We start from the raw sequence: 25,629 nt of genomic DNA, 5'->3' as shown, positions 1-25,629 counted from the left end.
GTCCTTGGAGATGACCTCAGGATCCCCTTTTAGCATTCCCCACTCAAGAGCTCCTCTCAGCTGCTGGGATGTGGAGCCCAGCAGCACCTGAAAAACCAGCCATGGGAGGGAAGGGCCATTTTATGGGCATCTGGGTATTCTCAGTTGCTTGCAGCAAAACTTAGCAGCCAAAAAGGTAGAATGGACTGGGACCATACCCTGTAAACCACTGGAAGGGGCTCCCAGAGCTCTGCCTGGTTAGATAAGCAAGACCTGGGGAAGAAATCATCTCCAGCTGCTTGTCCTGCCTAACCTCTGCTTGTTCTCACCCTTTGGGCACTGGGTTAAGATCCAGTGTCAGTCCAAACTGTTATTGGCAAATTATTTCCATTCCTCTTTCCTACTTGAGCCCCTTTGTTCACTGATTGCTGCAGATTTGGATGGAGCTGGGTGAGCAAATGCATTTCTTTTTGCCAAAGGCCATGGCCCTTGTTTGTCATCCACCCTGGTGCTGGTGAGCCTGGAGTTCTCTGCTTAGGGAAATGAGCTGGAAGCGTGTGTAATGTGAGCTCTACTGCAGTCTTTTCTTTCTTATTCTTTCCATTTTGTTTCAGGTGAATGCATTGATGATTAATCATGGTCTTAAAGCAGAAGGCTGCATCTTGCCTGTATCAGCACAAGTGAGTGGCTTTGGAAGACTATCCAGGACCTTGTATGAGCACAGCTTCAAGTAAATCTGCATTGGTAATACAAGGTATACCTAGAAATATTTGTCTAAGAAGTCTGCATTTCAGAAAGATATCAAAACCAATAGACCCCAACAATCACAGTATCATCCCACTGTATCAATGCTTCACTGAAGTTTTGTAATGATAAAAACAGCTGTGCAAAATCCACACCTCTTTTTGTTTTCTTCGCCCCTCTCCCCTGCCAAACCCTCTCAAGTATGACATCAGCCTCAGCCCTGCTCATTTGGATCCTCAGCCTTCAGTGCCAGATGACAGCAGAGCCACTGAGGCATGTTTTGTTAGCTTTAATTATGCTCAGTGTGGTGGAGCACAACATCTGGAATAACTGGGATAATCTCCCGGCCCGTGTGGGGGGCAGTGATGTTGAAGGAGAGGGGGAAGTGGCAGTGAAGGAGAGCTGGCAGCACAGGAGCAGCAGGGCTGCAGTCCAGGGGCATTTCAGCAGGCAGCAGGTTTAGCAGCTCTCTGGAGTGTCGGTGCCTGGTGGGTCTGGGGCAGCACTTGGGAAGGTTCAGCATCACAGGCTGGGTTTGCCTGGGACTCATTTATCCCTGTCCAACATGGGACTGTTATATACAATATAAACACTGTTGTTATAAACACTGGTTTTGGCTGTTTGTGAGGCACAACCCACTGCAGTGCAAATGTGCTGGTCACTTTTTACACTGAATATTCACAAAGTCCTTTGAAAACAAATTCTGCCCCAAGTCCTGCTCACAGAGTTAATGGAGGGTCACAGTGCTGGCAGCTGTGAGCAGCCACTCCTTGAAGCTGGCAGAGAAGCCACTCCTGGAAAGCACAGTGAGATCTCCTGGGCATGCAGGGACCTGCAGGAGCAGCCTTCCTAAGGATTTGCACTGCTTTATCTTAATCAAAAACATTTATCTTGGTTTGGCAAAATTTGAAGCCTGCCCTGGTTTACTCTGCTTTGGATGCAAAGACTGTTTGTAAAATCAGCTAAGAAACAGTGGATCCTCCTCTTAGCTTAAGCTTGCAGTGCATACACCTTCCAGGACCAGACATGTGTGAGGCTATTTTGAGATTTACAGGGTAGAAAGCAGTAAATTAAAATGTCATAACCATAATGGTTGCAGAGTGTTGGAAATCAGAGGTGATACATATTTTCCAGCTAGGTTTTATCCCAGCTTTCAATTGTACCTAACCTGGAATTAGGATTTTCTGAAGGTAACTAGCCTGTTTGCAGCAGTTACATCCCATTTTCAGCATTTGTCATCAGCCCTTAAAGCAATCTTTTTGATTTGCTTTGATCTTTTTGGTTTTGCCTTTTTGATCTTTATAGGTCTCTTCCAAACCAAATTGTGATTTTACTTTTCCTCTCCATCACTCTGTTGTCCTTTTTTTATCTACCACAAGTGAAACACCTATTTCTGCAGGTATTTACAGTTCCAAACCAGTCTTGGGACTTCAGGTAACTCTCAGGCAATCACATGTGCTTAAAGAAATACAACAATCTTAAAAGTAAGCTCAGGAGGCTGTTTTGGATGCTACATGTATATAACTGTATAACAAAAACCCTAACATGCCATAGTAAACTTTACTTAACAGATTGCTTGATCTCTACAAATGTTAACCTCCAGGTTTTTATTTACTGAGCTGGTGTTTAATGATGCCATTGTCTAACTGAAATGTGTTCATTCCTTCTCCAAGTGCCACTGCTAAGCAATTTACTGATATATTGCAGGAGGACTGGATGGGATTTTCTTTGCTTCAGAGTAAACTTGGGAGACAGATGGTGTTCAGACAGTGCAGATGGGACAGCTTCCATTGCTTTCTTTATGGAGTCTTTCTTGCCAGCTAAGCACTTTTGTTCTCAAATGGCAAAACTGTAATTTTCAGAGGCACCATAGAGAATGGGCAGGAGTACAGGAGGAATGAGATTTAGATTTGTGCCTCTTCATCAATGTGGAAATTCACTTCCAAACCCAGAGCTGGAGGAGCCCAGTTTCCATCAACTCTTGAGCTCAGGCCATTGCACAGACAGGAGCAGCTTGGAGAGTCCCAATATTTCTCTTTTTCTTACTGTTGTACCGCCTGTCTGGAGCTTCCAAAAACAAACCTATGGCTCACTCTTTTGCTACAGAGAGAGAGCCTGGGGCTCACAGAAGGGCTCTGAGCTGCACAGCAGGGGAGGAGGGCTGGGAATAGAGCCCAGCTGGCCCTGGTCTGGAGCCAGGACCAGCCCAGATCACCCCCTCCAGGGTGGGTGGGAGCAGAGAGCCAGGGCAGGCTGACCCGGTGCTGCTGGGGGGACCACACTCCCAGAGCCAGGGGCATTTTCATTCCAACATTCACACCTGTAGATGGGGACATTCAGAAAAACACATTTGTTAGCAATGGTTTGTTTCCCCTCAGGTGCATGAGGCAGCAGCAGAATTGACATTTGGCATCCTCAGCAGGCTGATGTTCACCACAGGGACAAAGAGCCATGGTGGCTGGCACACAGGGAGGATTACCAGCTCTTTTCAAACTCACTCTCCTGCATTATCACAAAGGTAAAGAGCTCAGCAGAAGAGGTGTAGTTCCATTCCTTCCCTGTAAAGCATCTTATGGGCAGCCTGACTGCAGTGTTGTTGTGCAGCTCAGCCAGGAGATGGGCTGCAGCTTCTGTCTCTAACAGTCCTGGGGACTCTGCTGTTACTGTGGATTCTTTTCACCACCAGCTGCCTGCCTGCTATTCACACTAAAACACCAGGAGACAGTGATAAGGAAGGCCAGGTGTGGCCCTAGCCCATTTCTTAGAAGCTGTTCACCTTTTGTAAGCCAGTTCTTTCAGCAGTGTGTTAGAGAATGAAATCTGAGCTGCTCTGAAACCCATGGGACTTGTGCCAACTGGGCTGGAGTTTCAGCCTGGAACAAAGACCAGAGCTCTCTGAAATACTGCAAAATGTGAAATTTTGGCCACAAGCCTCTCTCACTTCCGAATTAAGAGCTGTATTTATTTATTTATCTATTTATTTATTTATTTATTTATTTATTTATTTATTTATTTTTGCAAGGGGCTCTAGAAGCCAGTTTTCCTCTCTGTGAAGACAGCTGAGTGTGTGCTGCCTGCCTGGGATACTCAGGGCCACCCTCTGGACAGAATTCACTCCCTGCTCTGGCACCAACCTGGCAGGACAGATGTGTTTGGAACAAGATCCCTGGTGAACCCAGAAGGGAGCTGGGCACAGCTGGCAGTTTAGCACAACACTGCTATGAAATTCAGGCAGCTGAGGGCCAGGCAGGCTGTCAGCAGCTGCTGCCATGCAGTTCTGTCTGCACACTCCCTGTGGACACGTGGCCAGGGATCTTGGGGTCTGCCATGCATTTCTGTCTGCACACTGCCTATGGACACATGGCTGGCAAATCTCAGGCAGTCCTGGCTCTCTCTAATAGGATTAGTTAGCAACAGTGCTAGAAATACTCAGGGCAGCCATCTGTGGAGAGATGACCCTGTCTCTGTGTGTTTATAGCAGCTGTAGGGCTTTAACGTGCTCCTGTTCATGGGCTGTTGTTAATTTTCATTAATGTCATACCATTCAATGGAGAAAGGAATGTCTCTGGCTCAGAGCAAAAGCCACCCTAGGACTGTGGGACTCTCATTAATCTGCCAGTGGCAAGGAATCTCCCACAGGGTCCTGTGAGGAGGGATGCTCCTGCTGTGTCTGCAGGGAGGGCAGCAGGCACTGAGGTCGTGGCCTGGTACTGTGGCTGAGGTGGTGGAAGGGCTCTCTGCTCCCACAGATGAAGGGCTGAGCTGCCTGCAGGAAATCACCTGGGGTTGGCTTCTTCTCTTCCTGATGGTGCCACCTCTGTGGCAAATTACTTTGCTGTTAGAGGGTTATGGTTTCAATTCATACAGCTTCTAACATATTTTGTTGTTTGTCAGTTTATGGAAGGAGCCCATTGCTGTGCTGTCTGACTCCAGAGTGCCCATGTAAGGGCTGACAACCCCAAAAGTGCAGTGCCCACACTGCCAGGGCTGATTCCCTCTGCCTCACGTAGGTATGCAGTGTCAAAGTGGGGAAATATTAGAAATTCAGCAACTTAGCACATGTGCAAACATGCCAACTGCCAGGAGTCCTCAGAGCAATAAGATGAAACATTTTGAATTACAGAACAAAATGTCTGTGCTGGGGTACTGAAATATATGTCTTTAATGTGCTGTTACTGAGGTTTAGTGGCAAACCAGAATGAAAGGTATTTAAAAAATCTTTGCTTCGTGTAATGTTGCTGTAGTCCACATCATTGCCCAACATATCATGAAAGACAATATTATCCAGCTTTTGAATTGGTTCAATACCAATTGCTTTTCTGCTTCAAATACCAAGAAACATTTTTCAAAAAAATTGGTTTTGCTTAGATGTTACGGAAAATAAAATTAGCAGACATCAGAACTCTGTCTTGGGAAATTTGCTGCAAAGCAGGTACAAGTATAACAAAAGTAATTATAAGTGAGTGCTGATAATTTATTTACTGAGATAATGCCATTGTTAGAGATGTCAAAAACCTTTTTTATCTGTTTCTTTTTTATCTGCACAAGTTGGTTTTTTGAACGGGTTTCCATGCTTCCAGCAGGAGGAGGCTCCAAGTTTCTAATGGGGCTGTACGAAGTACAAGGACTTTTCCATGGGAGCAGGGAACTGGAGTCACATTGGATTTTGGAGTGGAGCAGTCCCCATTTGAGTTTGGCCAGAGGATCTGTGTCAGACTGGGCTCCTGAGTGAACATTTATCCCTTGTCTGGGCTGCATCACATTGGGGTGGCCATGGAGGGTTTGGTTCATTAAGTGACTCTTGGCAAAAACGCTTGTGCAGGAGACAAGGGAAATGCAACAGATCTGACACTCAGTCAAGGACAGGTTCCTCTCCGTGGGTGTCATCATGGAGCTCACTATGGAGCTCCTGCCTCTGGAGAACTCTAATTCCAGCAGGGAGCTGTGCTGCATTCCAAAGCAACAAAGTACATATGCACTTAACAAACCCAAGCTCAGCTCCTTTTGCAAACCAAAATAAATTGTTTCCATGCCTGCCCGGATTCTAAATTAGCAGAACAAACAGTCATTTAAAATGAATGATTTCAAGTCAGAGGAATACAAATCAGAGGCTGTGTTTTTTCTCATTGGAAAAATACTGTTCCACCAAAAAAAATATTACATAGGTTTTTAATCTTCTACAGATGGGATAGAAGATAATAAAGTGGTCAAGAGACAATATAACACGTCTGGCTCCACATCTAACATATCCAGATATTGACAAATCATTCTTTTTGGTGTTTTTACACGTAGCAAGGGTTATCAAAGACAACATTTTTATTTGGCTTATGTGAACCTGCACCCAGATAGATTTTACCCCAGAATCTACCAATATGGGCAGTTTCTGTGTTCTGTTGTGCTCTGCAGGAACCCCAGAAGCTCTGACAAAAGACATCATTCAGGTTTTGCTGGAGAAGAATGGTGATGCAGGAGAAAAGGAGGAAGGAGTGCCTGTGGTGCCCTGTTTCGAAGGGGAAATAAAATAGAGGGATCAGGCAACATTAGCTGAGGCTTCACACAGAGCTGTTTGGAGTCCTTTCTACAGCTCTGCCTACACTGCTCCTAACTCCTGAGCTTTGGCTCTGTCTCTCTGCCACCCTCACCAGCCACACTCTCCTTCATCTTGGCCAAGAAATCATTTCTGCAGGGAAGGAAGTCAGTGGGTGATCCGAGTTCAGAGGTCTTCCAAGGAAGTGTCAATCCAGGCAGCAAAGCTGTTTGGAACAAGTTATGAGAGGTTACCCTCGGGCAGGCAAAGATGTGTGATGAGCACATTACTCCAAAGGGAGCTCATAATTTGATACAGACCTCTGGAAGCTACCAAATTCCAGTCGTGCATATTAAAACTCTGAACGCTTCAGGTCTGATTTAGGCTGCTGCAAAGTCAACAGGAGTCTCTCACTGCCTCCAGTGGGCTTTTAATGTGATCCTTATTGAATAAATAATCAAGAAGTAAACCTGCATAGAATCTGATTACCTGGTCTGCAGCCTCTGAATGAACTCTCTGCTGCATTATGGAATTACAACACTGGCATGTGAGATCCCAGTGAACTGAGAGCAGAATTTCCATTGCCCAGCTGAGTACCTCTGGTCAGGCTGATGTCTGACTTCTGCTCTGAAATCAGCAGTCTGTGTTACACAAGAGGTCAGACTCTCTGATTTACAACTGTCCTTTCTGCCTTTAATAATCTGTGATGAAATCTTTTATACATGAACTGTAAGTGGCTGCAAGTGCCTGCACCAGCTGGCAAACCTGCCCCACGACTGCTCACCCTTTCTGCAAGTCATTGGGGCTCCAAGGCTGCCAAGATGGTGCTCTGAGATGATCCAAAAGATCTCTTTTATTTAGCAGCACAGCTGTTTGTTATTCTGTCCAGGAGCAGCAAAGCTATCAATTGCACAGAAGGAAAACATTTTAAAGCACACTAAACAGCGAATAATCCTCTGCTCAGGCTATTAAAATATCCCAAACCACAAACTTCTCAGTGTTATTATTTTGTAGCAGACATCTGGCACGCCAGTCTATAGAGCAAGGAGGTGATGTGCTCATATCAAGTTTGGATTAAAAGGGGATGTCCAGAAAGCCTTGTGCAGTCTGCTTCTAGTCAGGAACTGCTTCTGCAGAGCCTTCATCTCCCATACATTGTCTTACAGTCACTGCCACGTTTGAATGGCCTGTTTTGTTCCCATGATGGGGCTGGATGTGTCAGGTGGAGCCTTGGCCAGCATGCCTGGCACAGACCACCTTGTGAGGGAGAGGGTGTCTTTAGCCAGTCCTTTTCTCATTTATTGACCCACCTACCATTTTTGGGACTTGCAATAACTGCTCTGACTGTTTGCTCCCATGAGGTCTTTGCCCTCAAATCCTCAAAAGCAGTTTTTGAGGTGCTGACCAAGCCAGGATCCAAGGCAGGCTGACTACAAGATGTTCTGCTGTCATCAGAGGTTCCTGCAGGGCCAGACCCCCCAGACATCACAGGTGCCTGCACAGAGGGGATTACTGAGGAGGGAAGAGGGCTACAGGCCTATAGTCATAGACAGACAGACAGACAGGCCACTTCCCCTCCAAAACCAAAAACTTACAGTTGGGTTTTTCAGTCCTTCAGCCAGCAGAAAAATGCTGGTCACACTGTTGCATAAAATCTCCAGCTGTGGAAAAGAGTAACTTCCCTGAAGTTAAGATAGAGGATGAGTGGTGTCATCTGGCATGAAGTGTGAGATTCTGGAGACAAAGGAGGACAGATTCCTGCAGTGTACTCTGGAAGGATACTGGATATGACTTTGGGGGACACAGGAGAGGTGGCACATAGCAAATATAAGGTCTGGACATTGACACCAAGAGTCTTCATCTTATTTCTGTGATCCTCTGACACTGTGCCATCATTTTCTAGCCCTGAAAATGATGGTCAAGGTTTGATAAAAGGTATAACTCATCAGTATGTGCAGAAGCCTCTGCAAAATCCAGATGGGAAAATGACCTTGATTCCTGCAGTTAAAAAGAAAATGAGGCTTGGGCCAGTTTAATTCCCAAGGTTGCACATTGATTTCATTGGAGTTGCCCTGGGGGTGAGTTTGATTCTCAACTCTTTGAAGCTTCCAAAACAAAGCAGAATCCAGGTGGGCAGCAGTATGGAACTGATGGGATTTTTTTGTTTGGGTTTTGGGGTTTTTTTTGTTCAGTTGTTTTAGTACGAGCTACACATGATGTACAACTATTCCTGCAAATCTGTAGGAGCAGGCAACTATTTTACAAAGAAAAGATAAAGCCTTCACCAGGAACCAGCTCATGTTGACTTCAGAAAGATTTCCTTTTATTGATGGAAATGTCTTTCTGTTTAAAGTACTCCCAGCTTTGACTCTCAGGACTGCAGCCATTCTGTCTCTCTGCAGCCACCACCTGCTGATGTGTTTGCAGTAGCTTGTCCAGAAGAACATATTTCTGAACAGAAAACTGGTTTTACTGAATTAATATAAAGTGGGATCAAACTGCAGCAGTTCAAGTTAAATTTCTACATGGGTGTGGACTCCACAGTTTGGGTATGTCTACAGCTAGATTATTGTATTCCTTGGCCATTAAATATTGTCAATACAGAGTGTTTTTCTTATTCTAAATTCTACCAATTTATACAAGGCCTATTCAATCTGACAGATGAAATAAAATTCTGAAATATTCTAGTGTTTGAATTTAGAGATTCAAGAACACAGAGGTGAGCATAGAATTTGGAACTTGAGTTTGGTTTTACAGGGACAAATATGAAAGTGGAATCCAGAGATGGTAATTTGAACTGGACCCTTTTCCATGGCAAATTTAGGTCTCTCTGTACCCATAGGGAGCTTTTCTTGAGAAGTTCTGGTTCCACACCCTGAATGCACAGTTTGAATTCAGATTTAGGTCCTACCTGGCAGCCCATTGACCTTGCTGGGAGAATCATATGAACTTGCCAGTGAAGAACAAGTCTCACAGTGCCCTAACTGGGACCTTGTGAAAATTCATTACATTCTCATGTGAAAACTCCTCATCTGAAGCCCAAAGGAACTGAGCTGGGAGTCACCAGAGTATCCCATCTGTTTGTGAGATAACATTTTCTGCTCCCACAGCAGAAGTCAGTTTTTCCTATTAGTTCTGCTTTCTGTGCTGTCTGATAGCAGGAAGAACAAAACCCAGTGAAAATTAAAAATTGAAGATAATGCAAAGTTAAACACACCTCTTTTTGATCTTCAAATTGAGTTGATGTCAAGTAAAGCTTGTTCCCTATGCACTGTCTTGCTTCTTTGTTTAATGGTGAATTGAGTGAAACTATTTGATTTGCCAGCTTGTGCAGTAAGTTGGAAAATAAAATTAATAAGTGGCAGTGTCAGAGTCACAGCGTGTAAGTGACCCCCATGAGGCACAGTCGAATCAGAAGCTCCTCACCTTTGCAGTGTCCTGTTACCCTGTGATCAGATCACTTCATAAGCTTTGTGATCCCCAAAACCCCTGCTCAGGGCTGCTCCTGGCACCACAGCCCAGGCTGGGCACAGCACAGCAGGGAGGGACATCTGTGCCTCTCAGATTTTGGGGCTCTTGCTTTGGGCTCTGCACAAATCAGGGTCCAGGGAAGCAGAATTGCTCAGGACAATGAGCTCTGCTTTCCTGTCTCTCCTGGCATGTTTGGAGGAGGCAGGAGGTGCCCTGGGGAGGCCTCTGTGAGGAGCCCCTCTGCCTTGGGGCCCCGGCTGAAAGCCTGAGCAGGACACTCAGCTTGGGTTCCCACTGCTCTGCCCTCCTTGGGCCAGGGACTCAGTGAGGAGGATCCCCCAGGGAAACTCAGAGCTCTGGGAAAGGAAAGAAGGAGGCATCACTGTGGGTAGGAGACAAGCCAGGAGCTGGACCAAAGTCCTTGCTGAGGCACTGACACTAACATGGACCCACTGGTTGCTTTTCTCCCTGCAATTTTTTTAGAGCTCGAGGAATTAAAATTCATCAAAGCCCTAATTTCTGAAAATTATTAAGTCTGACATATTTTTTTCCTTCACAATGTCATTTAGTTGGACTGACCAACATGTTCCTCCTCTCCAGTGGAGGAACGTTCTTTATTCCCCTTTATCCTTGTATCCAGCTATGAGAAAGAAGGGCTGTAACCAGCTCCCTAAGGTGCAGATTGCACACAAGGGTACCACAGCAGAACCATCCTGCTTTCTTCTACCAGCTCTGCTCAGTATTTAAACAGAGTTATTTAGTTCCCACGGGAGAATTGTGCTAGAATAGAGAAAAGCACAGCACGCAGCTATTACTGGGGCAGTGATTGTAATGAGCATGGAAAATGGAACAATATATAACCTATTCTTAATAGACTCTTGGGAGGGTTATCCTCTGCTATTCCTCTGATCCCATAACCAGAATTTTTATTTTTTTTTAATAATTGATAATGCCTTGTTTTTTTATTATTTGTATTGCTCAGTAAACATTAATGGCATTTTCCACAGATGGATTATCCCTGTGTCTGCACCAGGAGTATTTTAAATAAAGCAAACCCCCTTGTTTCTTTTCATGCAATTGTTTGATGAGAGAGCCTGTCCTTTCCAGAAAGGACACTTGACCATGGAAGGTCAAATTTTTCTGCACTGAAACTGCAGTTGTGGCAGCTGGGAATGCTCTGGAGTCTGTGTGAGCTCCCTGTGTCATCACCACAATTCATGGTGAATGCTATGGTGAGATGGAGCCATGCTGGCCTACACCTCCTCTACCATTGAGAAGGTGCCTGAACTCCAAGAGGGAGGCAGGCTGGGAAGATGTCCAACTTTCTGTGCATGCAGCACTTCATTATGCAACTCTCATGAATAGAAATCCTCTGTCCTGGAATGGGAGTTATTAAGCTTTAACTTTGTGGTCACAAATGTATCAGCAGGTTTGAGATCTTCATGCTCTTAAACATGATGCTAAGAATGTATCAGCCTGGCTATGGGATTTTTTGGGGGATTTTTTTCCCCCTTAATAAAGGTGTGTATGAAGAACATGGGGAAATTGAAGGGTGCCCATGACTGTAGCTCAGCAGCTGAAGCAGAGCAGTCAAGCTTAACTCCATGCAGGTGAGGAGGATGGGAGCCTTGATGCCTTCTGCTCCATGGAAACAGCCTTCCATCCACTTGAAGGCTGAAGCATTGCTGGTGGGAGAGGGAAACGGGAATGCCATGGAAACATCTCTGCTTCATGAAGGAAGTGCAGTGCTGTTTCTTTTGGTTTTACTCCTAGGTGTGTGCAGTGGGTCATCCCACAGCAGCAACTAAACATTTTGTTTCAGTTTTGGGAGAGAAATCTCTCCCTGAAGACACTCACTTGTGTCTTTTCTTGGTTTTTATTTTGTTGATGCAGTGACATACAAACTGATCCTTGCCATCTAGGACCAGGGATACACTATGCCCCAATTCATAGAGATTTAGTGCTGGACATGTTTTGGGGCCAACATCTCCCCCATGTTAAAAGTATTTTATTGCATGCCCATTAGTAAAGGTTGGGTTTGTGTGCTTTAACTAATGAGAATTCTATGCCTTCTTTGTTTTAGGAAGTGTCATCCTCAAGATGTTTTTTCATGCCTATCACGCACCCAGGCTGAGCCTGGCTGGCGAGGAACCAGGCAGGATGGCGCTCTTTGGTTCCTGCTAGTCCTGCTCAGCCTTGGGTGCTCACAGCATCTCCTCCCCAGCGTTGCTCAGGGTGTGGCAATGATACCTTGCTGGGGCAGGAGCTCTCCTGCTGCACAACCAGTGCAGTTTAAGATACAAAGGTGTAAAGTGAAGCCCGTGACAGCTTGAGGGATTGCGTGGGCCTTTATCAGCCAGAACCTCTCTGAGCGCAAACACAGAAATGTTGTTGACAGACAACTTTCATAAATTGCTTTGTTGAGTGTCAGCTTCACTTCACAGCACATTGTCACATGCCAGTGCTGACACTTGTGGCAGAACTTGCTGGCGCAGTATGGCATGCTTGTCTGTAGCTTTTTCTGCATTTTCTTCTTAGGAAAATCCTTATGATCCAAACTGGAGCCATTTTATCAGGTTTTGTCCTTGATACATGGGTGAGAGGGGATGTTTTGCACAGTGTGTACAGCCAGACCCATGCCAACATCACAATTAAAAACGGGATGCAACAAAATGAATGCTTTAAGTGTACTCATATTTCTGTGATATATTTTCTGCTGCTGGATTTCTAATGCTCAAAATCTTTTATAGGAGCATCTGTTTCTCAGAGAGCAAAGGTTTGCTGCAGCCTTACCAGAGTTAACAGTAGCTATGGGCCAGGTTAGAAGAAAACATCTTTCTTTTTTATCGTTTACTTCTCTGTGCTAGGTGTTTGCCCAAAGCCATGCCATCATGGCAAGGAAATTTGTCCTGCTAGCATCACATAGAGCCAGACAAGGGTTGTGGTCACTATAATGTTAAACTGAGTCACAAAACCTCCTAAATGGTTGCTGTATGTGTGGCTAAAGAATGAAAAAAAAAGAAACATCACTCATCAAGACTTTAACACCAAGCAAGAAGAGTGAGAAGCTATGAAGAGACTGTAAGAACTTCAAAGTAAGCAAAAAAATTCTCTGTGGATTCCCTTTTTCCCTGAAAATTGGGAAGCAGCAGATGGAAAATCAACAAAACCCACATCACCTCCTTGAGATAAGGCCTGGGGACAGAGCTTGCAAGGCACTTGAATAACAAAAATGCATGAAGCTCTACATGGTATCTACAAGCTGTGGATCCCCTGGATTTTCCCAGGCACCTGGAGGGTGTTGGGTTACCTGGAGCCAAGCAGTTCCCAGTCAGCAGCTGGTGCAGGTGGACACTGTGCAGCTGGGCTCTGCAGCCTCACTGGAGTTTGGGCTATCCTGATGTCAGGAGTCCCTTGCATTACACCACAAGCCGACTTTTGCAGCTTCCCAGAGGTCAGTAAAAAGCCCAGTATTTCCTCAGGGTTTTTATCATGGTTTATGCCATAGTATGTGGCTCATGGTTAAGAAGGGAGCAAGGAGAGCCAGCGCTTAATTTCAGCACATGGCAGAAGATCTGCTCCGAGGTGGTGCAGACACTGGGTGAGGGCAGGAGCAGTTGGCTCTCCCTGTGGGCAAACTCAGTGAGTGTCACATGAGAGTGATTAGCTCAAACACCGTGGAACAAAGAAGCAGATTATTTTGACATTCAGGCCTGAATATGGCACTTCCAGGGATTCTTGTGATGGATGATTTGGCCAAAGACTATTAACAAGGCAAAAGCCCAGTGGGGGAAGTAGCAAGTGAGTCCAACAATGGAAAAATTAGCACATGGTAGGACTGGGTCTGCTGTTGCCCAGAGCTTTTTGGGGCTTAGGCCAAGGGTATTCTGCATATAAGGCCACAGTAATTTTTAGTCTCATGTTGGAGCTGCTCTAGATGACATCAATGCCCTTGGCTAGCTGCCATGGCAGGGTGCAGAAGAGGCTGGTGGTATCAAGGTGTGTTGAGGGTGTTCTATTCTGTGCTGGTGCTGGGCTTTCCCTCCACTAGAGCAGCTGGAAAACCTGTGCTTAGTGCCCAAACCATGGTCTGGTGTTTGGTGACTCACACAGTTCAGGATCCTGCTAGCTCAACATATTGGCCTTGAGACTTCATTTCTTCAAGTGTACATGTCTCCAGTGATCCTTTCATTTGGGGTGCTCTCTAGTGTGTGAGGGAGATGAAATGTAGGCAGTGAATTACATCAGATGGGGCAGCTGGGTGTGTGCTCCCAAGCTGAACATGTGTTAGTGACCTTGCTGCAGTGTTGTGGGGCTGGAGGGCAGCAGGAACTCGCTCTGACATGACGTGTAGCACAGGGGGGTGCCTGCTGCAGGTGCAGCATTGGACAGCAGAGCTGTGGCAAGAGGCTTTTATTTCAAGGTTTTAGCTTTTCCAAAACACAAAAGGACATGCTGGAAATTCATTCCTTCATGCTGATCCTGGGAATCTTCCATAACCTTGAGCTCTGGCTGTCTCTTTGCTCACCGAGCCCTGGCGTGCCCCAACATCGCCTCGTGTGTGGGGAGGCTCTGGGGCAGATGTGGCTTTGCAGGAGCACCGTGGCCAGCCCTGGCACAGCCCTGGCACTGCCAGCAGCAGCTCTGCCTGTGTGGCTGCCAGCCAGCTGAGGCACTGGCTGGGATGGCACAGGTGCCTCCACAACTGAGGTGGTATTTGGAATTTCACAGGTGCCCGTTATGAGCGATGCAAACGCCCACCCAGCCTGTACCTGCAAGGCTTTCCTTGTGTATAAAGAACTGTTCTGTTCCCTCTCCAGGCCCTTGGGTGATGGCTTTTTCCTCTTGTTTTCACCCCTTGCAGGACCTGTGCCCATGGCTGAGCAGCAAAGGCTTCCCAGGCCCCTCATCCAGGGCAGTGCCTCTTTTTTGTCACAGCAGCTCCAGCACTGCTGCTGCTGCTGGTGCCCAAAGTGCCAGAGATGAGTCAGTGTGTGTGATCTGTAACAGGGCACCAGCCCAGCCTGCCCTGCTCCAGTCCCACCCAGCAGCGAGGGTTCACTGCTGACCCCCACCCACACGGAAAGCACCAGACAGGGAGAGCCTTGCCAGTCCCCACTAAAGCCCTGGTTGCTGCCTGGGCTCAGCACTGGGCATCCTTCACCCCACTGCCCTCCTGCTGGCCTTTTCCCATTTGGGAACTCATTACCTCTGAAGTGCTGCTCCAGCATCTGTAGCCCTGGCACTGGCAGGACTCATTCCCACACCCAAATCCAGGCTGCTGCAGCATCTCAGGGCCTCAGAGCATCAGAGTGGTAAGGCTGGGGACTGGAGGGGGTTTGAAGCCTCTGCTTTGAACATCTGTGGTATGTGTGGAGCCAGAACATTTAGGGAGACCCCAGCTGCTAGAAGGAAATGTCCTCACCTTGGCACAACTGGACAGGCACCACCACCCCTGCTCCTCTACACCTGCTCCCTCCTAGGCACACCCCATCCCCACATCCCTCTTTCCATTGCTCAAGTCCTGTTACCCTCTCATACAGCACATGCCTTACTATTTCCATCTGACAGCAAGGATTTCAGCAGCATTTCTTGATCTGTTTCATATTTTAAAGCAAGCAGCTATCCCTCCTGCCCTTTATCTCCTAACTCTACCCTAATAAATATGATTGCTTCATCCTGTGAGACCTGAAAACCCATTTCTGAAATTCCCCTGGCAACTAATACAGTAAAACAAGCATATAAATAATTATGATAAAAAGGCATAAAATGCCAGACTTGGGTCAAATATACTCAGGGAGTGACATTAGCAACAAATAACTACGCAGGGTTTGAATGTAGATGGAAAAGGCTGAATAAAGAGTAGCTACTTCATCGCCCATAACTGCCAGGCTCCTAATTTGGGCAGGCCATATTTTACTGATAGCAGAGCAAACACAGTCATAATGTACCCCTACCTTTCCTGCTTTGTGAAAAATCCCATCCATCCCCAGGGAAGCAAGGATGTAAAAAATAGCAGTGTGAACGTGAGGTGAAAGGATAAGACAGAAAGCACAGTCACAGGATGTAATTCCCATGTGTTTGTTGCACATCATATGCTAAGTTCAATTTTCCAAAAGCTTTGTTTTATTTTTAAAGGTAACATCTTTATTATTATTATTATTATTATTATATTTATTAGTTATTATTATTATTATTATGCAGAGATGAGATTTTTCCCCCTTTGATCACAGAGCAAACAGTTTGCTTTTGAAAATGTTAATGGAGTCCTGATTTAAAACATTTTTTCTTCACTTTTTTGTTGTTGTTGTTGTTTTTTAAAACGTTGCAACAGGCAGGATCTGGGTTTCGATTTTCTCGTCCTACACAAAGAAAGATTCTGGAGTTCACACTCCAAGCCACTACCGGTAGGTCCTGCCTTGCCCAGTTGTCATCATCTCAGTGTGGTTTCGCCAGGTGGGGTGGGTAGGTGGGTGGGAGGGGAGGAGTTGGAAGAAGGGAGGGTATTTGTCAGCTATGTCGAGTCTTGGTTAACAACTTTGCCTCCATTCATGGTTGGTGTCCCTGAACTTTTCCTTGAGCGTCCTTGTTTTTCTCCAATTTCATGCAGCGATGGCTCTCTGTACATGCACACTGCAAACACAAGAGACTCCCGTTAACAGCCCTGAAGTCACAGTCATGACCATAACAAATTATTTCTTTGTACATGATGCTGGATTCCAGCCCCATTGCAAACACACACACAAACACACACTCTTACAAAACCCCAACTGACCCAGCAGCAGATCGTGTTACCAAGCAGGAACTGTTTACTTGCCCTTGCTGCCATTTGCTTCTGTCTCTGTATTCTTTCAAAGGCAGAAACAGCAGATTGACTGCTCACAGATAAATCTTTCTAGGTTTTATGTGCTTTATAGCTTTTTCATGTTATATTCATGTATATAAAATAAACATTTTAGCTCACAGAGCCATGTACTACCTTGAGATGCTGATTACCATCTAACAACAGGTTCAAGAATGACCTGGTTCCCAGCCCTTGACCTGCAACCAAAGCCCTTGAGAGACCTGAATCAAAACTACACCTGCAGCTGAGCCATGAAGGCTTTCTGGGTGTTGAGCTGTGGATCTGAAGTGGTGACTGAAGCCTATTTGCCTCCATCAGCAAGAGCCAAGATCTGCTCTCGGCACTTCCTATTTATTCCTCAGTAAATCAAGCCAGCCAGCCAAGGTCAGGGCTGTGAGCAGACACATGGGATGAGTTCAGTGACAGCAAGTCAGGAGCTGTCCCAGCTTTCTGTTGTCGCCTGGCAGCACCTGAGAAGAGGGTGGCTGGAGGGCACCTTCTCTCCAGACCCTGGCTATGCAGTTTGTGTCCTATAAAAATGCACTTGCTGGAGCCCAGACAGCCGGAGGAGGCAACGTTTGCCCAAGGCATGGCTCATCCCCACGTCCTGGGCAGGACAATCATTTATCCAGCTCACCATGTGGACTAAGTCCTCACGGCTGTCCTCGTGCCATGTGAGGTGTGCCAGAGCAGGGGCACGAGCTGTTCACACCAAGGAGAGCATCACTGATGAGCTCACTGCAAATGTGGCAGGGTGCAAATGAGATTGAAAGAGTGAGGCATCTCAAGGGCAGGCACAGTGGAGTTGAGAACATAAGGCAGGTCCAGACTGCAAATGTCATGTCCAGATCTTTGCAAAAATTAGGAAATGAAGAAATTATTATGTACTGCTTCATTTTGTGAAGTCATCACATCACAAACAATGGCACAGAGCTCCAACACAGGATAGAGCCTATCAGGGTTTGGTTCTGGGTAATCAACAAGAATAAAACTTTAAAAATTATCTGAAGAAATGAAAAAAACCACCCCATGTACAAAAAGGCAATGTAAGTGTTTGTATCTATCATCTCCCTTGATTTGCAAATAAATCCCAGCAATTAGAGGCAGGCTGAAAATGACATTATTGCTCTGTGCTTTTACTCCTGACTAGATAAACAGTTACAGCACTGTGCAACAATACAGGACAAAGATAAAGTGCAGTCAACTGTGTATTAATAGGAGAGATATTGAATTGAATATATGAGCAGTGAAAAAATATTACTTTTCCCATAGCATATTTTTCATGCAAGGCTTTCAAAGCAGTTGAAACACACACACACACACACACACACACACACACACACACACACACACACACACACAAAATGGTCCTCCCAGCAAGGCTGAAAGGAGGTATTGCTCTGCAAACTGTTACTGCTACTGGAGCCATTTTTCTTCATGAAAATTAGAGAAAAAATAAAAAAGAGAAAATGAAGGAGTTGTCCCATGGGTCTGGGCCAGGGTGAGCTGTGTCAGGACTGCCCATCAGGTCCAGACAATGGCTGCTGTCTGCATGCTGCAAGGACAATGTGTAACACAGCAGCAACAGATGGAAATAGGGCTCTCACATCCCCTTTTAGTCCTGAGCTGCCCCTCACACCTTGGGGAGGATCACTCAACAACATGGTGATGGTGAATTTGCCTGTTGTGGCAAAGTACCCAATAAAATCTCAAAGTATGGAATGGTTAACAACAGAGGAAAACCCATGCCCTTGTGATTTCTTAGCCTGAGCTGCAGAGTCTTTGGATAGCACTGAGGGTGTGCTTCACTGCTGTGACTCACCTTATTCTCAGATGTGATGTTTGCCCAGCAGAATTATGTATTTGTGCCAGTGCTGTCCCAGTGCCCCTGACATTCCATACACAAAGTTTTGTCTCAAGTGCACTGTTGCCTTCATCCTGACCTCTCTGGTCCCAAGCTGGAGCTGAAGGGACCTCATGAGTTCTTCCCCCAGAACCAAGCTCATCTCACTCACACCCATCCCCAATAAGCCATCAGGCTGGGTCAGATGCTGAACCACAAGGACTGAGCCCAGGTGAATGCTGCAACAGCACCATGGCATGCTGCCTTTCCTCAACTCCCTGCCTCTCACCACAGCCTTTGGCAAAAACCTTGAGCTGCCAACAAGGCCCACAGAGTAATGAATATAAACCAGGCAACTGAAGTAAACAACATTTGCAGCTACAAATGAAGGAAACTCTGTACCTGGCAAGCAAATAGGGCAGGAATTATAAGTTTTATCTTCCAGTCTAGTGCAGGATACCAATACTGATGTGGGGCATCATGTGAAGGCTGCTCACACTGAGCTTTTCAGACAGAGCTGTCAAAGCCTCTGTACCAGACAGGCTGCGCCAACAGCCCATGCCAGAAAATCTTTAGCAGTATAGGACAAGCATATTTCAGTATTTAGATACACCTGTAGAATCAGTGCATGCAGTACTTTCATGGCATCATGCACAGGAGATGCCTGGACATTCTCCTACTCAAGAGGCTTTGCACATGTGCTGAGCTGTGGCCATGGCTCAACAGGGGCTGTAAACCCCCTGCACTGTGGCACACAGGTGTGCACACCTGCACCTGCACAGGGCTTCAAGGACAGCCCAACATATTGTGCACCACAGGCTCCTGGACTGCAGCTTGTTCCTCTTTGCACTGAGGAATTCTGAGCGTGACTCACGCAGGGAGATGTTAGTCACGGACCGGGAGGGGGTGTTTGCAAATGGACCCGTGTGAGTGCCCAGATCTTCACAGCTTTGAAAGTACATCACTGGGCTCCAGGACCTGCAGCACTCACTGGAGGTCTCTTTGGGATCCCTCTGTGTGTATGTGTGTGTAGACACACTTCCCTGTCACCTGCACTGAGGTAAAGCAGCAGCAGTGTGACAGTCATGCCCGGACAGCTGGGAGGTCTGCTGGAGCACACAGCACAAGGAGCTTTGGAAGGATGAGCAATTCAGCTAGCACAAGAGTTCCCTCCCTGCTTTGCCTTGCTTCTCCCACCCACTCACACCCACACACCTAGCCAAATACAGCCCTTAATGTCTAGAAACCAAGCTAATGCTTTGGAGTTTCAATCAGATAATCAGCTCCTATGCCCCAGATTCCAATCAACACATCCATATTCATGCTTTAATTGGAAAGTGCTGTTAGCTTGATCTGCTGAAGAGCTGCAAGCATTAACGGAAGGGGGTGAACGCAGTGGAGCTGTGCCCATGTCTGGTTCTTGGGGCTTTGATTCCCTGCTCCCCTGTGAAGCAGCAGTGCCTGCCACTCACAGGCACAAGGGAAAAATTTGCACTAAGATCAAATCAAAATTAGGAAGGAGACTGAGGGTACAAGTGAGGAGGACGGGGGTGGCAGGGACCATACTTCCTGAAGGCAAAGGCGTGGAAGGGCCTGCCTGTCACCCAGAACAGCTCAAACTCTTGCCTACATGCTGGCACAGGATCACACTCTCATTTCTGCTTCCCAGACACGGCACTGGCACATCACCCACACGATGACACTGAAATCACCCCGGGCATCAGGGACTGCCTGAGTTTGGGAAGCATCGTTTTGTGTCCTGACCCCAGCATTTCTCACTTGGCATCACTGCAAGTTGAGGAGGTTCAGGGGATGCAACAAACTCCCTTTCCTTTCTCTAGAATATGGCAAAAAGCTTATTAAGCACATTAGATATTTCCCATCTATCCATCTTCACTCTGTGTCTTTCCTTGTCTCAGACCCTTGCGAGTAAGGAGGAACCAAAACTTTTTTAAGCTGCTGTTCAGCAGGTGGGCAGCCCTGCAGGATCACCATGTGCCCAATGGTGTGCTGGGCTGGATCTGGGCAGGGCTGAAGCACATCCTCTGGTAGCAGCCCTGCAGGCTCCTTACCTGCACAGATACCACAGCTCTGGGTCTTGGTATCTGCCCGAGTGGCTGTATTTGCCAATGCTTTGGTGCAGGGAATTAACTGCCTGAGCAGCAGCACTCAGGGGCACCAGGGAGTGAGTGATTAGGCACCCTCATTTTCTGCCTCTAATTACTGTGTTCTAAATCCCAGCTGATGCATTTCAGAGGCATGTGAGCTCATGTCTATCTGGAGTGAAGATAGACATGTGAAATGTGAAGGATGTTGCCAGGTGGAATCATACTTTGTTCAGATAAGAAAGGCAGCACAGGATGGCAAAAAGCCAAGCAAAATCATGGTTAAAATACATCACATTTGCCATCTAATAAGATAATCAAGAGTCTGATAGATGAACAAATGAGTTACTGTGGCATAGAAAAAATACCAAAGCCTTCCCACCTGGAAGACAGACCCAAGAGAGGAGCAGTGTTAGCAAAGACTTAGAGTGTGGAGATTTTGAGGTTTGATTTTTTAAGAATACTTTTTAGGATGTTGGGAAACTAACATTTTATATGGGCAGGTAGTAACAGGACAAGGGAGAACGGTTTTAAATTAAAAAATGAGAGATTTAGGTTAGACATTAGGGAGAAATTCTTCTCTATGAGGGCAGTGAGGCACTCCCACAGGTTGCCCAGAGAAGCTGTTGATGCCCCATACCTGGAAGTGCCCAAGGCAAGCCTGGATGAGGTCTTGAACAGCCAGATCTGGGGAGGGTGGCATCTCTCCCCACAGCAGGGGGTTGGGACTAGATGTTAAGGTCCCTTCCAACCCAAGACTTCCTATGATTTATGTATTAAGGTGATAACCTTTGAAGCATTTTCACAAGGCCTACTGCATTTTTCTGGTCAACAGTCTTGTACTTTACAACATCTGAGGACTCTGCCTTAACAAAACTTGGATGTTATTTCCCTGAGGAATGACACTGGGAAGGATCTGTCTGCTTGAATACTCATCAGTGGTGATAAATGGATCCAGAATAGTCATTAAGAGGTCACCTTTGTATCTGAGACATGCTCACATCATGAGGGCTGAGGTGCCATAAATTCAGAGTTAGGGACTGCTCTGCTGACTTGGAGGAAGTTTTCTGCTTCTGTGGCCAGATCTGCCATCCTAAATGTCTTCTAGTTTGAGCCAGGAGAGAAAGGAAATGTAACTCTTTGGGAGAGTTAAATTTGGAAAATATGTCTTCGAGAAGAAGGAAATATGAATAACAGAGCACATCCACTGTAAGCATCTGATAATATTCCTACTTAAATGACTGGAAACTTCTCACCTTGAGATAGACTTGGATATTTAGAAGAACAAAAGGCACTATGGATGGTAGGATTGTTCCAGCGCTAATCATTACAGACACTTAAAGAGACTGAAATTCCTCTAAAAGATTGCTTGTTGTCCAAATGACAATTATACTCAAGCTCCTTTCTTGTGCAGTCTAGTTCAATCTTGATGTCTTCCCTTTAGGGTTCATTTAGCTCGAATAATCAGCGATCAGAAATAAAAATATCAAAAGAAATGTGTTGCGTATGTGTGTTTTGAAGCAAAGCTGGCACCACACAGTCCATCAACTGCTGCCTACCAGGCTGTTTGCCTTGGCTTTGCCTGTGCACAGATGGGAGAAGAACTTAACGTCTCCCCTGTTATTACTTAGTAAGTTTTTTGTGCTTTCATATTGATTAAGCTTAATCTTATTTCCAAAAACAAACAAATCCTACCTACACTAAACTAAAAAAAAAGTCCTACCAACCAAAACCCAAAACTTTTCCAGTTGGTATCTATTGAATTTTGTACAAAATACCTCCAGCATCCTGCCAATCTACATGAGTCAAAACACTGTGAGTGTTTAGCACAGCAGAAAGCTGTAGCTGCTAAAAGCCATAGATAACACACATCCATACATAGATGCCACTGTGTATATATACATATGTGCTCCCATGAGTATTTAGAAATTATCTGGGAGGATGTTTCTTATTTACGTGTAAGTTTACTGTCCATTTGCAATTTCAAGGAGACTTCTGAATTCAGAGAGCAGGATGAAGCAATGGAAATCAAATGAGCTTAGGGAGCAATCTGAGCTTTTTTCTGTTTCCATTCCCTGTGAACCCTTTCTTTACTCAACTGCTGCAAAATTTTTCTGTATATCAGAAACAGCTGGGAAGTTTCATCTCAGATATAACTGCTATTGAGTGGTAGGTGAAGTGATTCCTAGCAATGGATGTGGCAGTTCTTCCCAGGAGGAGCAGATTCCTCCTTGCTCACATTCCGGTGTCAGCCATCACGGGACAGGGCTAATGTTAGTGGTGGTATCCAGCAACAGGAAACCTGGGGGTGTGACTGTGGATGGAAGCTGTGTCCTGAATAAGCAGCAAAGCCCACACACTGGGGCAAGCCACAGCATTCTGCAGAACTGACACACAAATACAGCAGGAGAGTGCTTTGAGTATTTCATTGGAGTCATAACAAAGAGAAAGAAGCTGTTAAAGCAGGGTAGAAATTGCCCCTTTTCTGTAACATCTCTGCTTGCAAGCTCTGCTCCTGGGGACTTTGATGGATGCGGTGCAGAGAAGTCACGTGGAGATGAGCAGGTTTTACTCCAACCCTCCCCACAAGCCTCTGCTACCTACAATGAATCTCAGGCTTGGGAACAGAGTCCTCCGTCTGGAGTCCCAGTCCCAGACAGCTGAATGCTTTGGGAAGCTGACACGTGCCTTGGCTTGGGAGACTGCCAGCTCTTTGATGCAGCAGCGCTCACAAAGCCTGACTGCAAAGCATGTGGAGGAGGGAAGGAGTGGAGGAGCCCTTAATTTGGCTGCCAAGTTCCAAAGCGCTCGCTGCTCGGGAGGTTATGTGACAGCTGTGATTGAGGCAAGTGTGGGAGGATGCAACTGCGGGAAAGGGAAGCTCTCGGGCTGGGCTGGGTTATTCAAAATGAAAGCCAGAGCGGCTTTTGCTGAAATGAGATCTCTGCTGTGGGTCAGGCAGCTTTGTTAAGGCAAGGCTTTCCACAAGGAGAGCCACAGCAATGGCCTAGTTTAATGAATGCAGAAGGAAACTATTGAGCTGTTCGGCAGACACCATGCATGCTAGATTAAAAAAAGAAGCCTGGATTCAAAGGATCCCACTGATCAGTGCCAACGCCCAGCCAGGCAGGGAAGAAATACCAGAAGGAGGTGGAAACCCAGCTGCAAAAGCTGGTGCTTGTAAAAGACTGTCCTCGTGGTCAAGGCAAGAGGGAAGCTGGTGACCAACCCCATGCCTGAAGCAGGCCCTGTTCCTTAGCAACACACCAGGGCTTAGGGTACCAATCCCACTAATGCCTCAGATAAACAACAAAGGGCTCCTGGCTGCAGAGAGGCTGTTGAAAACAAGCACAGGACAAGCAGCTCAGGCCATTCTCTGCTCTTTCAAGATTTCCATTTCCTGTGCAAAGCCCACAGATACTCTGGGAATGCTGCACTGAATTTCTCTAATGCTTTCCTTCAGATGGCCTTTTCCTTACACTCACAACTTCCCACCCCTGAGCTGGGAAGCTTTTAAAAAGGCCACTGCTGTGTGGAGTGAGCTGTGGCCCCCACCACTTGTGAGTGGTACCTGTTAGGGGAGCATCAGTTCAAGCCTTCTCCCTCAACCAACATGAGGAGCACAGAGGGAGCACAGAGCTGTGCAGCCAAGGCCAGCTCCAGGCTACTGTGTCCCTGAAGGAGACAAATGGCAGGACAAAGATGGGGTCAGAAAAGCATACCTAGTTTGGGGATCAAAAAGTAGTGCTTTTCCCAAGCAAGAGATAAAAGTGCTGTTTCCAGAATCAAGTTAGTACCTGTTAAGTACTAGGCTTACCACACTACCTCTCCATTTATTAGGGGCCATCCCACAAAAAGCAAAATGTCCTGGCAGGAGCCTGAGGCACACTTCAGAGAGTGTACAGGCATCTGCAGGAGGGCAGAACTTCAGCTCCGTGACTTTCACTGAAGCCTCACCCTGTGATGAAGACAGATGGCATGACAGCATCCCATCTAACTTTGGACAACAACTCTACCCCCCAGTGACTAACTAGGATGTCTTTACAGATGAGGAAAAACAGATTTAATCTCAGGGTAGACATAAAAAGAACATCCACAGCTGTGCTGGTAGGACCCATTTTTCTTCTCTTACTATGAATGGAGTGCCAAAGTCTAAAATCAGGTGAGATTAATTCCGTCTCTACTGACTCTATATGGGACTGGAAATCTACTGAAATACACTGGCAAAATCCTCTGAGAAGACAACATTATGACCACTGCAGCATCACATTCCTTTGGAACTGCTGCTGCTTTTCTTTACCAGTAATTTCTTGTGTTGTGGGCTTTTAAATTCATCCTTTAGCAGCACCCCAAAGCAGAAACCCCTTTGAGGCTAGAAGGAAAACAGAGCTAACAGGGCAGCCCAGCACTTACCTGAAGTGCTACAAACACTTCTTCTTGCTTTCTGGTCTCAAAGCCCAACACCCCCACCCAGGAAACCCCAACTGTGAAGTTGTTACCTCCCCCTACCCAAACCCCACTGAGGGAGAAAGTGGGCAGATTCCATACCTTCAATGGGTTTGGGTACAAAATGTGATGAGGGTTTGGTTTTTTTCACTCGGTTTCCCTTCATAATTTGACCTTCTTTATTGAGTCCCAGGAACCACGCTCGTCCCGATTCCTGCTGCCGGTACAGCGTGGAAGAATAAATAACGTAGTAGTTTTCAAAGACAGATTCTTTAAATTTGCACTCTGGTGTGAAAACATCCTGCAGTAAGAGAGAGATAGAAGAAGAAAAGCAATGGAAGAATTAATAATCACTGATCTTCTAAATTAGGCATCACTGAGTGATCCACAACGGTCACGCATTGCAGTTAGCAACAGAAAACAACAGGCATCAGCAGCGCCGGCTCCAGCAGTAACACCCATCTAGACAACTCCCAGCTGAAAGGCAAGGCTGTCCTTCCCTGGCAGAGCTGTGGTTTGCAAAACAGCCTACAGTGAACAGCCATGAAAAATGTGCAGGAAAAGTCAGAAATTTGCCAGGATTTAGACTTTAATACTAAGCAAGAGAAAGAAAAAGAGAGCTGAGAAGCAGACGCAGCCTTGCTGTTCCTGATGCCTTCCCCTGGCTTTG

At 46.2% G+C, this 25,629-nt stretch overlaps 1 protein-coding gene and 1 long non-coding RNA gene across 5 annotated transcripts in view; one reads left to right on the top strand and one right to left on the bottom strand.

Moving 5' to 3' along the window:
* The window catches only part of LOC139594982 (uncharacterized), a 120,576-nt gene extending 109,238 nt beyond the window's left edge, over window positions 1–11,338 (top strand). Inside the window, exons 2-4 of one of the 2 annotated variants that reach the window (XR_011680800.1) lie at window positions 594–709; window positions 3,102–3,241; window positions 4,618–11,338. This is a non-coding gene — a long non-coding RNA (uncharacterized lncRNA). Of the gene's footprint in view, window positions 1–593; window positions 710–3,101 lie in introns of both variants that reach the window. The other variant, XR_011680799.1, reaches the window with a different exon arrangement.
* Window positions 11,339–15,824: 4,486 nt separating this feature from the next.
* FGF12 (fibroblast growth factor 12) overlaps window positions 15,825–25,629 on the bottom strand; it is a 219,391-nt gene continuing 209,586 nt past the window's right edge. For all 3 annotated transcript variants that reach the window (XM_071437768.1, XM_071437767.1, XM_071437766.1), the window contains 2 exons: window positions 25,062–25,260; window positions 15,825–16,354 (listed from right to left, as the gene is read on the bottom strand). In XM_071437768.1, coding sequence (XP_071293869.1) covers window positions 16,236–16,354; window positions 25,062–25,260 — 318 coding nt within the window. In that variant the 3' untranslated portion in view covers window positions 15,825–16,235. The remainder of the gene's footprint in view (window positions 16,355–25,061; window positions 25,261–25,629) is intronic.

The sequence above is a fragment of the Agelaius tricolor genome, unplaced genomic scaffold, assembly GCF_023055355.1.
Source record: "Agelaius tricolor isolate 1412-34295 unplaced genomic scaffold, bAgeTri1.0.p SCAF_12, whole genome shotgun sequence".
NCBI lineage: Eukaryota > Metazoa > Chordata > Aves > Passeriformes > Icteridae > Agelaius > Agelaius tricolor.
The sequence above is the reverse complement of the archived record's forward strand: the minus strand, read 5'-3'. Positions and strand labels throughout refer to the sequence as shown.